Source organism: Ambystoma mexicanum, chromosome 5q, assembly GCF_040938575.1.
Source record: "Ambystoma mexicanum isolate Mex_15411 chromosome 5q, UKY_AmexF1_1, whole genome shotgun sequence".
Classification (NCBI taxonomy): Eukaryota; Metazoa; Chordata; class Amphibia; order Caudata; family Ambystomatidae; genus Ambystoma; species Ambystoma mexicanum.
This window is the reverse complement of record NC_090933.1, coordinates 957,278,314-957,295,239: the sequence shown is the minus strand read 5'-3', so window position 1 is coordinate 957,295,239 and position 16,926 is coordinate 957,278,314. Positions and strand designations below refer to the sequence as shown.

Sequence of the window (16,926 nt, the reverse complement as noted above, 5' to 3'; positions counted from 1 at the left end):
CTTTTACAATCGAAGCTTCAGAATGCTTTATCTCAACTCCAACTAATTCGGGCTAAATATTGCAAATTTACTATTAAACCATTGGTTATATATTATAAGCAAAAATGTGTGCTCTCCATCTTATATGGATCTGAAGTGGAGATATGTCTAACATATAAATACTGGGCTAACTTCGAAAGCAAGTATTGGAAAAGAGCGCTTATGCTCCCTAAATCTGAGTCTATTGCGATCATTAGATATGAATTAGGTCTTATATCACTCTATGCTGCATTTAAATGGAAATTATGTCTTTTGTATAGAAAGTGCATCATGAAAGAGAGCACTAATGGATTACTCGATATTATATCTAATTACCTATTAGCAGCAGAGGAGCACTTTCCAACGAAATGGCGGGCTAATGTCTCAAAAGTATTGACAGGTGCTGACCTGTCCGAAGCCCTACTCATTGAAAATCCCAATAAAGCGAAAAAGAAATTATGGGAATCTGATTGGATTAAAACCCGTGAAGCGTGCTTGAAAATAATTAAATTTGAGTCAAACCCTTTTGCTTTAAAACACCAGGGACATATAGAAAAATATCTTAACCAATCATCACACCCTCAACATCGCACTGACTTTTTGCGTTTTAGATTGAATATCTGGCCTACTAGAGAAATTTTGTTTAGATGGAAGAAGATATCAGTTCAAACATTGAAACATTTAGTGATTGAATGTGTCACCCTTTTACCATCTAGAATAATGTACTTTAAGCATTTGATCAACAAGCCAATAGTAATGCACGATGAATTGTGGTCAATATTATTTCAAGGCCATTCAAAACAAAAAAGGTACGCCCTTGTAAATTTTCTAAATGCTTTAGAAATTAAGTTACCAGAAATAGATGCTATTAACACAGCGTAGTTGTGATGATTACATGTATCTTACACTGGAGACTGAGCCTTGTTCCGAGTGAGTAATAATTAATATGTAACATGTTAATAGTGAGTTTAACAATTGTATATTTGGAAATATGGATGTATAATTTTTATTTTAAAAGTTTGTAATGTCATGATTATCTTCTCTTGTTGAAAGGTCAGGTTTTACTGATCAAAACAACAATAAAAAAAAAATTAAAAAATGATTACCGTCTTTTTAAAGTGTCTGAAATGTCCATACCAGGTGAGATCTTAATGAAGGGAGTCCTTTGTTTTTTCATAATAATATTTTGATAAACTGGTGTATTTTTGTGACTTTGACCAGGATTTTACATCTTTTTGTGAGATTTGTGGGTATAAATTGGGTTGGGTCACCCCTTTTTTGTTTATGCTATATTCAGGGGTTTAGACAGTTCAATCCACCCGGAAAGGTGCTTCTGCTGTCTTGAGGCAGCTCATTGTTGCCAAAGACCCAACAGGTTCTCTGCCAAAACCCCTAGAATGGTCTGATATCGCATGGTTGTAATACAAGTCCCTTTTTATTTTAGCAGTCACATCTTTGCGGTGGCTAGGCGACTTGGGTACTATGGGTCACAAAGAATAATACTTGAAGTTGCTTCCTGAGGCAGAGGTGCTTTGCGCTAGAGGACTGGTTACCTGCCAAAGGTTTGCTCATCTTTTTAGGTGGTCCTCCCGTTTCCTCGGCGGTGAGTTTGTGGCTGTCAAAAGAATCCTGGTAACTTCCCCTGACAGGACCATTACAGACAGGAAGTTTGAGAGCCTCTTTGTTACCTTTGGAGTTGCCATGCAGGGCACCAAGCTGGTGGTTGCTACACTAAGAGGATCTGCTTGGTCATCTCGAAAGTATATGGGATTGATAACTTTTCCCTCCCCCACTTATCCAGTGCAAAATCGACTAGGTCCATTTCTGCTTCAGGGCCGAGGCTTCTGGAGTGCCTTTGATAAATATTTGCTGGGCACCACCTGAATGTCTCTTCACACCTTCACTGGGCATTAGAAGGGGGCGTCAGGTCTTCTGCAGTAGGGTCAAAGATTTTGGTGCGTCAGCCTGAAACCGGCTTCCTACCCTTTACAAGCTGATCATAAACACTGGGTGTGCGATTGTGGAATATGTCCATTCTTTGCTCCCGAGACCCTTTTATTAGGCTATGGTGTTTCCTCATGAGTGAGGACTGTGACGAAGGTGCCGTATCCGTTCATATTGTCTGTGTAATGCATGTGCAATGACATTTAGTGTTCCAATTCTAATGTCATCACTCGCACAGCAATAAACATGTATCCACCCGTTGGTTTGCCTTCAGCACGGAGGATGTTGAGGTCTTTTGTTTGAAATAAACTTCTTATTTTATACACCTTGAAGATGGACTTTGCTGTTTCCCTTTCCATGCCTACTGCATTGGGTCTCCAGAAAAAGGGTTAATGTCCCAATTATGGCAAACCTCATTACACTGAGGCTGGTAGCCCCCATCACAGTACTCACTACTCTTTGAAGCCCTCCGAATGGGTCTCATTTGGTTAGTTCTTGAAAAGGATGGGTGGGTCACGTGGCCCTCGTTTTAGAGTAGAGGAGGCAGAAATGGACAATGGAGGAGGGCCACAGGACCCAATGTGGTAATAGATTGGATTTGTATGGTAACCGGCTAACAAAACCTCATGAATTGAGTACTGTGGTGAGTGCTACCATCCTCAGTGTAATAACAATTGTCATCCGTAATCCGGGCATTACTCAGGTTAAAATTGATACGGAGTACACGCACACTCACTGAAGCGTAATCACCCCTTTTTTTTAAACTATCTTTAACACTACGTCGTCGTCACTGGCATCTTATTGTTTGTATAGAGCCTCTATCTGAGCTAGCTATAGTCTATTGACAAGACTTCTGCATGCATGCATGCTGATTACCCTTTGATTCACTTGCACTTGAAAGAGGGCTTGGAGCTCCTCACTCTGCACCACAGTGCTTCGTTCGGTGCAAGATCAGAGCCAGCTAAGCAGGTCGATATGGAACAAAGCCTGCAATCCTATTGGTGGAGCCTGCTTACCAAAAGGCATTCCTTTTACTTTGTTTCTACCCATCCCCCCCTCATTGGGCTTGGCTTCCAAACCAGTTCAGAAATAAAGAATATTGATGTTAACATTGAGGCCACAGTGTCTTGACACCCAGAAATCAATGGGATAGTTTATACATTCCGACCAACTATTGCGACCGCCCCCTTTTAAGTAAGACCACGTTTCGCTTCTATTGCTGCGCTGTCACCTAATTGAAACGCGTTTGTTTGCCTCTTGTTATTTCGCTTCTGGAACACTTTCATTACATAAATTCGGATCTGCGAGTACCTTTGGCAGCATGTTGCAGGTTTCCCAGAACCAGGAAAGAGGCTGGTTTTTCCGCCTGATGCTATGGGATGATGTCAGTCCTGCTTGAAAATCTTACGCTGGCTTCTAACAAGCCTGCGTATTGAATTCCTGGCCCCATTCCTCTCCTATTAGCCCTGAGTGAATGCATGAATGAATGCATGAATGAATGCATGAATGAATGAATGAATGAGTGATTAACCAGATGCGTGTGATTCATTAATCTAAATATTTTGAAATACCCAGACAATCACAAGAGTGCTCTCCCGTTTCCTGTACATGTTTTACGGTCTGGTAAATCCATCTGTAAACTGTGTTTGTTAGTACAATAAAACTGCTGTAAATACTATAAACAGGCAAGACCTGTGTGCGCTACCGTTGGCGGGTGGACAGTAAGCAATGGTGTGCTGTGTGCATGTGGATAACTGCCCCTTCATGCCTGGGGGAGGTGGTGAGGGGGGGATGGAATGGCTTTAGTGCCCATCTAGGAGCTCGCAACTTTAATTTGTTCACCCTACTATATCCTTGCATTCCCTTATTAGGAGTTAATGTTTGGCCGATTAGCACTCCAAGAGGGTGGTTTTACATTTGATTTATTATGATTATGGCCACCAGGAATATAGCCCAGATGTCCGTGTATTTATTAGTATTCGTGTTTATTGGAAAGCTGTAACCTTTCGGGGCTTTTAGTGTGAATGTGCTTGTTTGGAGCCCGGTAGAAAACCTGATGAAGCTTCTTTTAGTCTTCTAATCAGCATACTATAATAGAGCAGGTTGACATTGCTCAAGAAAGTTTGAGCCGCAGAAGCGGCTGGAAGTTTAGCATACTAATCATATTTGTTAAGTCCTGCTCTTACTACTCCTGCAGCGGAGTATCAGAAGAATTTCTCCCAATGTTATCTCTCTTTGAAATTAGTTTGTTCATTATGTTTAATTCTAGGAAACGGTGCTCTTGCAGAACATTCAGAAAATGTGCATATTTCAGGAGTGTCGACGGGTAAGTCATTTTTGTGTAATGTTTAAATTTCATGCATGACTTAGATGGCAAATATTGAAAGCCACCTGGTATCTTATAAAGAGATATTTGGCAATAAAAATTATTACTGCTTTTTCCAGCATGTAATAAGGAAGGAAGCAACTGGAACATAGAAAAATTCTCTTAAGATAAAATGGATACCCACATGCTTGCACGCAGATTATGCCTTTCGAAATGGACTACCTAATTATGTTTCCATGCAAACTAGGAACTAAGAGAAAAGCTGACGGAAACTGAATATATATTTTCTTTTTATTACTGTTTTAAAGAATTGAATGTTACTTGAAATAAAGCCACTGGGATTAGAGCAGTAGACCTACCTTAAAGTGTAGGTCACCTAGAACTTTAAACGCATCTAACTTCTTATAAATTTCTCAAGTTGGACATAATAGTTTTGTGCTAAAAAATGAGTCTCTTATACATAAAAAATTAAACATCCATCATCCAAGGACTTTCCGAACGTTCTGCACCCTTTTGGTTGGCAACTTTCTGGATCTCTTCAGCGTACTCTGCTTTTCTGGGTTGACCCAACCACCATTATGCTTTGAGCCACCCACGAAAACAACCTAACCTGATCCCACCACTCCAGTTCATTGGACAGTGTCTCAAGGAGGTTATCTTATGAATATTTATGCAGCGCCACAAACATCAGCAAGGGCATCTTGCCGCTAAAACTGAAAAAACAGGGAACAGAAAAAGAATTGAAACAGAAGTTTTCAAAAACAATGAAAAGATAAATGATGTTCAATGGCACAAAGGAACAATGGTAGTTTATTCCCCATTCGAGCGGATGCCACAGAAAAGGATCTACTACCTCTGGCCTCCCCCCCCCAAAGTCTTGCCAGATTAAACTGGGGAACTTGGATCAAGAGTGCGCCTGAGGAGTGAAGAGAAAGATGGAATATAGTGGCAGAGTTTAGCTTGCAGATATTCTGGGCCAACAAGGTAAAAATAGCGATGAACAATACAAAATGCTTCGCTCATCCGCCTCCAACTCCCTCAGGGTCAGTCGCTTCTCCAAGCGACAAGTTGGTGGTAGATCTTTCTTCGGTTGGGGCCTCCCTCTGGAACAGCCTTCCTGCCTCCCTGAAACTTGAGGACAATCATCTCCAGTTTCGGAAGGACCTCAAAACCTTTCTCTTTGCTTCTGCTTTCTCTCCTCTCCCCTGCTGAAATTCCTGGCTGAAACTGCACTGGTTACCTGGCCACCCTCTGATCTTGGGCCCAGGTCCCCACCCCCACCATTCGCACACCTGCACTGCCTTCCTGGCAACCCCCGCACTTGGGTACTGCTTCCTGTATCCCTACAGTCCCACTACCAGCACTTGACACATGATGTCTGCACTTACCCATGCACTTGCCACCAGCTGGCCGTACTTTTACTTATTGTTTATTCTATTATCTAATGTACTGCACTGTCCCTTCCCCTTACCCCTGCACTTTCACCCTCCCCCCCCTTCACATGCACTTGCACGATCTGAATGATGCCTGGCCTAGTAGGATCGTTGTCTCTGTCTTCCCTCTGTTTCCCCCTCCCTTGCCTCATCACGCCATGCAAAACACCTGCGTATAGGCGCGTTGTAAATGCCATATCAGATCTTTAAACTCACCCATTTCATAACGGGGAGCAAATGAAAATGACAGAGTACTGGGAAATCTGGGCATGGAGAGGTGAAGAAGTAGCAGCTCCAGCAGCTGAATTATGTAGAATCTGAAGTCGATGCAGCAGATAGGCAGGCTGAAAAAGGTAAAGAGAATTATAGTAATCGAGAATACCAGACAAAGAAGAAGAGACAAACTGAGCATGAAAGTGAACAGGTAGGAAAGGAAGAATTTGTTCGCAGTAGCTGAAGTTTGAAATAACATTTCCGACAGACCACATTGACTTGGGCCTCAGCAGACAGGGACACAGACATTTTGAAATCTAAATCTTTCACAGTGGCGGCTGGCTCAGGTGAAGCCCCAAGAGTGGGGCCAGAAAGCCTGCTTCCATAGGGATGTAGCAGTAGGAGGGCCAACCAGCAGTAATTTTCTTGTCACCATTAAGGTGCAACCAATTGTCTCTCGCCCATATGTTAATTGCCTGCTTGCAAGAGCGACAGCGTTCCTCAGTATCCTGGTGTAAGAGATACACATGAGGATCTGTGTGACATCTGTGTAAGAATAGCACTTACTGGATTAATAGAACCAAGGGCTGAATGTAGATAATCCACAGTAGGGGAGATGGTGCAGAACCCTGAGGAACACCACAGGAGGTAAAAGTAGGGAATGATACAAATGGGGGTAAAGAAAGACATTGGGCATGGTCAGATAGAAAACAGTGAAACCCAAACCAGGACAGTACCAGAGATACCTGCAGAGGATTGCCGGGGAAGCAGTATAGAATGATTAATGTTGTTGAATGCTGCTGATGGATCGAAAAGAATCTGCACGCCGACACCCACTTGATCTGAAATCAAGGTTAAGTCATCGGCTGCCACAACCAGTACAGACTCGGTGCCACTGCTGGGACGAAACCCATATTGAAAAGGGTTGCAAAACTGAGATTTCTCGAGAAAGGTACAAAGAAGCGGAGGGTCACCAGCGATTCCATGAGCTCATAAGGAAAGCTAAACGAGAAATGGGGTGGAAATTAGCCGGAATACGAGGGTCAAAAAAGAGTTTCTTCAGTAAGGGAATTAACAGTGTAGGCTTAAGACTAGAGGGACGCAGACCAGAAAGAGAGGCTCACTGCAGCAGCAGCGAGCGATACAATGTCAGGCATAATAACTTTATGAACAGAATGAGGGATAGCATCGATAGGGGAGTCAGATTTCAGTTTGCACGTCACTCTGAAGATATCCGTGGGGGTAAACATGGGGAAAGAGGACCACAAGTGGGAGGGACACGAAGCATCCTCAGAAGCCAGAGGTATTGTTGGAATGCAGGCCTGAAGTAAATAGTTTCTGGCGAGTGGTTTCAATCTTCTCAATGAAAAAAGACGAACCTGAAATGCACAGATTTTGAGAAGGTGGAACTGAGTTGGTGGCAGGTGGATCAGAAGACAACGTCTTGACTGGTCTAAATTACTCTTTGGGCTTTTTAATGGCAGACTCAATCTGATTCAAGTACAACAGACGTTTGGCAGCAATGATGGCCTGTATGTATACTGCAGTGGCCTTCTGTAAGATTAGCTTAGTTGACACAGAAGGACAAGCGCCATTTATGTTCAGCCTGTCTATGGGCAAGCCATAGTTTAGCCAGCTGGGAAGTAAACCACAGCCCAGAGGGACGCTTACAGGGTTTAGTGGCCTTAAGTGGGGCAGTCAAATAAACACAGCGGAAAGAAAAGTAGGCTGAATTGTAGGGGGGCATTGCACAGATGTTATCAATGTGGGCTGTGATCTCAGAAGTTTGAACTGACCGCCAACTTCAGCGTGGGTGGCGTGGGCCGAACGCTGGGTCAAGAGGGGAAGGAATTTCAAACAGAAAAGGAGCAATAAGGTGAGCTGTTCAATTCACCATAAACTGAGGAAAAGCAGTCCCCCCCGCCCCCCCTTAAAATCCATCTGAGTGCATCACATTTCCTAACACTGAAATCCTTCTTGGGTATATGAAATTAGGTAGTAACAGGATTCACCTAGCCGTGAACTATGGCTGACAGACAGTTAGCCTAAAAGTAATATATGGCTTACGATCCAAATTCGTCTAGATGCGAAGTATGACTGACACAGTTGGCCTAAATGTGTGGTATGGCTTACTAACACTGTTCCCGTAGATGTCAAATATGACTTACACAATTCGCCTGTATGGGAAATAAGACTAACTGAAACAAGTCATAAAACCGATCCAGCTGGTCTCGTGTGTCTATGCCCGTAGCCCCGCACTAATCCAGTTCAGGTGGCTGAGCAGGGGGCGGGAGCATGGGAGGGGGTTTGCGAGCAGGTGAGGGGAAGCAGGAAACCTTTGCAAACACGCGAGAAATGCAACATTACAAACCAATACAATTCCCAAATTCCAGCGCTTAATCGCACAAGTGCCTGCTCGATCAGGGGAGTGTTTAAATGCCTGATGGATTTTTTGCTTGTGTTTATAAAAACACAACCAGCTGCAAGGCCTTCCGGTCTCGTGTGCACAGCCCTGGAACATTCAATGGAGTGGAGGCACACCATTATCTTAGGTTCAAGCTTAATGAATAGCCCTTGTATGCGAGCTCTGCATCATATGTTAAGAGACCATGAATCTGTCCATTTCTACGGTGTAGTTAACACTATTTGATGTAATTATACTGGGCGCAGTGGCTTCTCTTGGCCTTTAGAAACGTGCTCACTCTATCCCATAGAAAAGTTATACTCTTTTAATTGTCCAATACTTGTCATATCATCTTTAAATGTATTTGTTCCTCCTAATCTTGAGAAATATGTCCTTCGCACATGATCGCCTTGTTAGAATCCCTTTATACTTTGCCTTCATCTCTCGAAATAGCATTCTTGGTCTTAGGCCAAAGTACTCCTTTATTTTCCAAGGGAAAAACAGCCTCTTCATCATCTTTTCACTTCAGGATTCTCGGCTTATATTTTGAGGTAGCTGGGTGGATTGACATGAGGCGTCGCCCTAAACGTTGAATATACACTACTTATAAACAAGCTTCTATGTATTCTTTCTACCTTGCGTTACAGCGTATTTCCAGTTATTGACCATTGAGTCACATCATTCTTCTTCGTGTTAATGATTACTTAATTTTTAGGTACGTGTTTCTCTTTGTGCTTCAGTTGCATCGACATCCTTAAGTATTTTCATATTGTTTCAGCATAAGTTCTTATATCTTCTTTATGACATTCTTTTACTCTCATCAGACTTTGTTTTAACATACATCCATTATGTTCATGGCTGCATTTCTACAGCTCGGCAAAGGACATCCTTCTTGGTAGCTTTCCTCTACTATGTCAGCTTGCGAGTACACCCTAAATGGTTGCCTGAGTGCATGTCGTCTCTCATATACTCAACGTGGTACAGGAATATTGCAAGGATTCATGCACAGATTCCCAATTGTAGCGCTTTGTCTGTCTTTCCAATAGGGTGGTGCTAGGGGGGCAGAGATCAAGGAGAACGTGTCCACCTGCTCCTCTACACTGGCAAGTTTTAGGGTTTTGGTCCGCTCGCGGCCTGCTCCGTTTGCTGCACCTTCTTCCTCCCCTAGGAACATACAGCATCCTCTATGCCTGTCCTGCTCCAGCCTTCGTGTTGCCGCTCCTCTACCCCCTTCTCTCCAGGCAGGTTCTCTCTGAACTGGTGCTTGGGCCTTCCTTTAAGCACCTGCAGCTTCCCAATAGGTTGCATCTTTGAGTAATTGGCCTGACCCTCATTACATCATTTAACAGGACATGACTGACCCTTTCCAGGCATCTTCCTCATCTCGGTTCTATAGTGGTGAAACTGACTAGGAGTACGCATTACTCCTAGTCGCTTGCTCGTCCCACTCTTAAAGAAGCCTGAATGTGATACGGTTGGAACATATGTCAGCGGGGAAGAGTAAGAAGAACTTATTTTAGTGGAGGACAGGAAAGCTGTATTTTGACAATTTCTTGAATCAATCGAATGAGGGGAATGTGAGTCTGATTTACCCATAGGAGGCGTTCTCATTATTGTCCATTTCCCTGTCTCTCTGAATGGATGATTTATCGGAGCGTTACCTTGTAAGGATCCATGGTAGGAGATTTAACAGTATTCTATAAAAGCTTCAGGGATTGATGGTTTGTAGTCGCTGTGTCTCACCTTTGGGCATCCTCTCCCCAATCCTCAAGGACTATCCACCCAGGTGATCCTCCCTCGCATCTCCACCCCCAGGGTCTGGATCCAAAAGTGATGGCCTTTCCCTGGCCACCTGAGAAGAGGATCCAAGGGGATTAGGTGTGAGGACACCCTTGGCACAGTGCACCTCTATTTTACTGGGTCCCACTAAATCCTCCACTAGGGCAACAACCATTCCCAATAATTAGCATGATCTATCAGGCCACCGTTAGCTGACTCTTGCCTTGGGATGGAGTGGGAGAGGGACACCAACCTCTAGCTTGAGGAAGTATCTGGTCTCCCTGCATTGATAGCCTTAGTCACTGACCAGTGCCCCCAAAATCAAATAATTTGAACAAGTGAGCGAGGTTAAACATACCTCACTTACACAGAAAGCAGCCAAAAAACAATAGCATAGACATTAGGCTGGGAGCTCCATTTTAATTAATGGAGGCAAAGTTGCAAAAATAAATATTTCCATAAGTCACTTCACTAGGGACACCCAGTAGTCAAACAGTGCATTCTGAAGTGGCATGGATAACAATCAAAAGAAATCATGTGTTAAAATGATTAGCATTCGGATCCACCGATCTCTTCCAGTTAGCATCATTCTTTCTCCTCCTAGGGGTCAAGCGTGTTTAGCCTACACCGCTGACAATCAATGTGTCAGTGTTTAAGCCATGTCATTGGGTGTTTGATTGGAATAATCTATAGTTTTTCTCCATAATTAATTAGCATTTCGACATGGATTTTGCAAGTCTTAGTATTATGTTCTACTTCTTATTGTTTCAGCTTGTGGTGATATCCCTGAACAAATGAGAGCTCCAAGTGGCATAATCACAAGTCCAGGATGGCCATTTGAATATCCTGCCAGAATTAACTGTAGCTGGTACATCCGAGCAAATCCAGGGGAAATAATTACTATAAGGTACCCTTCTACTGCAGAATCTCGCATGAAAAACTGCTGTAACGTTTGTGACTTAGCAAGGTGGATGGCTATGAAACCATTTGTGCTTTCTTAATTCAACAATGTTTTTTTCCATTTTTTGTTGTATATCCCAACAAGCATTCTCCATATACACATCTGACTGCATGTAGAAGATGTTAAAACGCACTTGAATTGAGATATTCCACTTTTTTTTTTTTTATTAAATGATATTTTACATTTTTGTTTACTCAAATCTGAACATGCAACTCCTGGACCATAACATGTGCATGTGTCAGTACTAGGGGCATAAATGCTTACGGAGCAAACCAGGTTTTGCTGCACATGTGAATTTAATGCTCAACCATACCTTTTTTGAAATACTGTGAATGACTAATTTGATATGAAAGTGTGGATTTCTTAGGATTGGTTATGTATAACGCGCTTAATACCCAGAGGTTTCAAAGCGCGGACCCGGGGATTGAACCTGGGGTGCTTTGTGTCGTCTTGCTTCCGAGGCGAGCACGCTGCCCCAGAGCTATGCTCACGAGACAAATTACAAGGTACAGCCATAGAAACAGCAACTTAAAAAGCTTTTTTGCGGGCACAAATTGGCATTTGCTTGTATCAAATGTCTGCTCCAAACTTTGATAGCTCCCTCTTAAGGTCCTGACTAGAGCATTTCTACAATATGATGTAACATCCCTCTCGGGCTTTTCAGGAAACCCTCAGACACGGACAGTCTGAAGAAGAAGCCTTAACTGTACTATTCAAAATGCTTGGATAAATGTAACAGAATCGGTGATTACACATTTTCAAGCACCAAATCAAAAACCCTTCCAAGTTAAGAATAAGCAAGTTCAATGTTTTATTTTAACTTTTCCTGAGATTAATCTAAGGGCCCCTATACAATGACCTCACATTCCAGGCTAGCAAGAATGTGATTGCGATTTCCAGATGTGATGAAAAGATTATTTGCACCTTGGATAGACTAGCATATCTTAAGGCTTCTTCTTTATCAGTGGTAGCCAGCTGTTTCCATCACAAAAGAAAGTATGGTCTTAATCAAACTATTTTGCCTACAAGGCCCTGAGTAGAGTAAATGTTGCCCTTCCCAGAAAGTAGTGGCTACCTAGGTCTTTGCATCCGTTAGTTTAGATATTGATACAGCAGTGCATATTACATGGCGTATTTGCTACAACTCCAGTAAATCCAAAATGTGGCTACTTATTCTGGCTCATCTATACTGGTGTCCAATGTCTTGGAATGTGCAGCTCAGGGCTCTCTGCATCACCCATAGTTTTCTATGGTCCAGGCCCCCGATTCAAGCAGTCTGGTGAAACTATAAACAGTTTTTTTTGCATGGATTAAACCAGATGATCATGCTCAATGTAAATGGAAAATTTGGTCATTTTTCCTTACCTCCGGTCTTAGAATTTTATAGGGCAAAGGTTGTGCCATCAATAACCTATGGGGTCGAGAATTGTGCCCTCCTACCTTTGGTGGAATGTGACGCTCTGGACGACCTCTTTTGGAGGAAGGTCTTGAACCTACCAAATGGTGTGGCGGTTAGCAGTTACATGTTAGGGATGACTTGCATAAAATATCATCTTTACCATAAGAACCTCTCATTGTTGAAAAACATTATTTCTGCTAAGGCGGGATCATTTTGGTGGCTACTAAATCAACTGTTGCTCAAGAAATCTTGGGCTGCCTTACAAAACTGGGAAACAGTGTGATTTTGCTCTGTAAAAGGTATGACCTCTATAAAGACATATCATCCCATAATTCAACGCAAACGAAAAGGAGATTGATGGAGTGGGATTGGATAGACACAATCAGCAAAGTCAGAATTTACCATCTGTATGCTGGCTTTCTGATTGATGCCAGATCAGTTGGAATCTGTCCAGAATACCTGTACAGATCTCCCACTGGATCGTGGCGGATAAGGGTGATGAGAGCAAGACTAGATTTGTTGCTTACTAATGAAGTTATTGGGGCACGGAGCAGAGTTCTGAGAAAAGAGTATGTATATTCTGCTCGAATTCCAGGGAGGTGGAGATGGAGATGTTACGCCATGTATTATTACACTGTAAATCAGAGGAGAAACAAATGTTACACTTTGGCCATCTAATTACCTAAATGGGCACAACATTGTGGTCCTATGTAAATAATTGTAGCAAAGTGACCTGCCAACTGTTATTGCTTATCCATTTTTGCTGCGTATTGTATATAATAGTCTGTATATTTGTACCTACTTTTGTGTAACTAAGAAATTGCATTTCCTTGTATTGCGCCCAGATACCTCAGGGTGAGGTACGTATTATAAATAATAAATACAAATGTTCAGGTTTATGCATGTAGAGTATGGCAGTTGATTATGAACTCTTTTGGCCACAATAAATGGATGAATGCTACAATTCACTTTTTAAAGGAAGTTTTATATGTATGCGAAATAGTAAATGCTTTGACTTAATGGAAATTTGGACTATGCTGTTACCGCTGTTGTTCAAGGGAAATTGCAAAGAGAATTCACGTTGGTGGATACATTTGCAGTTTTCTTCCTGGGGCGGGGGGAGCGGCATCCACTGTGGCATGTAGAAAAATGTCAGCTTTTCCGTGTTGCTTTAACGTCAGGCCATGGTTCCTGTGATCTGCTGCTCAATACTTGGACTGCGTTCCTGGTGGCCATCATGTAGTTGAGGAGAATCTATGACTGTGAAGCACTTTTTCAGAGCAGGTGTTCCTGTGTACATCTGGTTGCTTCATTCTGAATGTTCTTTTGATTTTGCATATCGTTGAGCACCTTTTTTTCCCCAGTCTTTCATTGTTAGAGTTAAAGAATAACTTACATTCACTTCTTTCATAACAAACAGAAACGATTCATTGCCTTCCCTAGCACCTTGCCAAATGGTGCAGCCCTGGGCAAACAAACTGCCATCACGTATTTGATTGGATCTCAAAGCATAAAAAGATGCAGGAAATGGAGGCTGCCACTTCTTGAAGCAGATCATTTTAATTTCGCCTGAGCTAAGGCAACATTTTCTTTCTTTCCAGAAGCATGTCTCACTAGGAGATTCCTCAGAGAAGTCACATGAAGAAGGTGCCTTACTCTCCGCAGACTACTAATCCTATTTAAACTGCACGGCAGCGCAGAGCGATGCACAGCGAGCCGAGTGGTGTGAAGAGTGGTTATTCGTGGTCCTTGGTAGTTTGTTCACAGTGGCTTCTCTTGGAGGAGGTGTCTTACACTCAGCAAACTTCTTTACTCCAACGTCCCGTCCTCGTTCCTCCATACTTGTGGGACATCTCTCCGTCCTATGGGACGGGACCGGAGCACTTTGTAAAAAGCATCCACATTTTTTTCAAAAATTTGTCCCTCCTCTCTTTCCTGCGCGGGGCTCGGCACGCGGCCGTAACCCCGCCCACCTTGGCTCCGCCCCGCGCATCGCCCATCAGTCCTTTTCTCCGCTCGATCGGGGCCGGACACACTTGCATCCTCGGAAGGTTTTCTTCCCTTTTTTCCTCTCTGGCTCTCGCTGGCGTTCGTTTACTCGTCGGTCTATGTCTTTCAAATTAGACTTTCCAGATTGTTCATCGTGTCACCATCGCTTTGCGAGGGCGGATCCCCATTCTCTTTGTTTAGAGTGTTTGGGTCCGGAACACCATTGGGACTCCTGTTTTTACTGTGACTCCCTTTCGGTCCGGGCACTTCAACATCGGTTGGAGCAGTGGGAGGAGGTGTTCCGACGAACTCCTCCTTCGCATTTTCAGGCATTCATCGACGAGAAGAAAAAACGCTGGTAAGTTCTTTACTTTTCAGAGCACCCCGACCGGGGGGGATACCTTCCCGGGTTCCTCTCGGTCCGGGAGGGGCATTGATCGCTCTGTTACCGGGGTTCGCCCTGCGGTGCCCGTTGGGCCTAATAATTCTACCAGAGTTTTCTCCGAGGGTCTCCGTAAGGGGCCTGTGAACACCAGAGTACGCTCCGAGGACCCTCCTGTGGGGGCTGTTTGCAGACACAGTTCTACTGAGTCGTCGGGTACCGGAGCTCGCACTGAGGCCTCTGTCGGCTTCCCTCAAAAACAAAACCGGGGTGCGCCCCGAGGCCTTGGCTAGGCTTGTAGTTACCAAGCTTTTACCAGGCCTGGGTCCGAGGTCCCTCGTACAGAAGCTAAAGCTACCAACAGTTCTGAGAGGCCGGTCAAGGCTTTGTCGGTGAAAGCACACCGTTCCCACTCTTGTGGTGACACCAGATCTGTTGAGGGGGCAAAGAAGCAAGGTTTGTCTTTTACCGGCAGTGCCGAGGTCCGTCCTTTGAAGGCTCAGTTGGTGGTTGGTATGTCACAAAAACATTCCAGGCCTCATAGTACCGGCTCGGCCGAGGTTCTTTATGTTAAGGCTAAGATTAAGACCCCTGATCCATCGACGGGGACTCCTTCCTCACGTGCCGCAGCTCCCCTCAGATGAGGACAAAATGGCGCCCGTTTTAGGTGCTACTCCTAGAACTATGCCATCGGCCTCGGGTGTAGGGCTCGGTCTCTTGGGTCAACCTGAGGTCACTTGTGCGCATCCTTACCGGCCAGTTTATGATTGGAACGCACGGACGCCTCTTCCGCACAATGTTTTGTTGCCCGCGGGGACGGCTCCTTTGATTTATGTGGCTACGTCGGCGGAGGGGCCGGTGTGGCACCCTTCCGCGTTGCGTCCCTGGATTTGCCCACCTCATGAGAGGCCTCCTCAGTTCCCGAAACAATCTTCTGAGGATGCCTTTTTCGGTAAATTTCAAGCGCTTATGTGCACCGACCCCATGAGGGAATATTTCAAAGGGCTTTTCAAGGAGATATGTCCACCGGCGCCTCCGGGCTCCACCTGTTCTTCCGGTGGTTCCGCCGGTGCCTCCCTTCCCCGTGGTGCCCCCCCTGCTCTCCCGCCTTTGCCTCCATTGTCCCCAGTGGACAAGGCAGTGCCTGACACGGCTCAGCAGGATCCTGGCCCGTCAGATGACCCTCAAGGCGATCAGGACAACGAGGACCTTCCCCGCTCTATCAGAGCCTTTCATGACTGGGTACTGGACATGATGAGTTTCTTAGATGTTCCGGTGCCCGAGGCACCCGCTCCGCAGGAGGGCATGCTTTCTGGGGCGTTCACCCTGTCTCCCTTGGAGCGTACTGGCCTGTTCCTGCAGAAGGACGTTCTGGCCGAGGTCCGACGAGTCTGGGAAAAGCCACACTCGGGACTTTTTGTCAATAAAAAGATTGACGCGAGGTACAGACTGCGTTCTTCGGAAGAGGTGGCCCTGTCGTCTTGTCCGCCTCCCTTCTCCACAGTGGTGGCTGCGGCCACTTTGCAGTCCAGGCCTGCAGCATCCTCTTCCACGACGGCTACTCAGGTTCTGGGAAAGGAGGACATGTCGGGTGTCTTGACCCACGTTTGAATTATTAGGCTACAACATTTGGTGCTGTGGGCTTAGAAAATCCAAGATGGCCGAAAAGCCCACGTTGCACCAGAATCCAGGAAAACCGTGCAGTTTTTGCGCACACCAAAATGGTTGCCTAACCTGCCACCCACCAGTGCGAGCGTGATGGACCGGAAGCGCCATGAGTGTAATGTGGTGCCAAAGGAAAAACAGCAGTGCCTGTTAGCTCAAAAAGCGCTTTGAAATCACCTTTGTTTCTCTGAATTCAAGCTCAAAATGCCTATTTCAAACATTGCAAGATAGTTAATACAGGAGACCATCTGTTGAAAATCTGTTTTAATTGATGTCACAAATGGCTAAAATTATGGGCACACAATTATTCTACTGCAGAATCCACGTCAATACAATGTTAACAGCGATCATATGCTATCAATTAATATCCTTTCTTCTTGAAATGTATTAATTCAAGACAGCTCCCAAAAATA

At 44.3% G+C, this 16,926-nt stretch overlaps 1 protein-coding gene across 1 annotated transcript in view; it reads left to right on the top strand.

Annotated features, from left to right (window-relative positions):
- Positions 1–16,926, top strand: part of LRP12 (LDL receptor related protein 12) — a 277,408-nt gene that overhangs the window by 115,109 nt on the left and 145,373 nt on the right. Inside the window, exons 2-3 of the mRNA XM_069621490.1 lie at positions 4,232–4,288; positions 10,889–11,024. Coding sequence (XP_069477591.1) covers positions 4,232–4,288; positions 10,889–11,024 — 193 coding nt within the window. The remainder of the gene's footprint in view (positions 1–4,231; positions 4,289–10,888; positions 11,025–16,926) is intronic.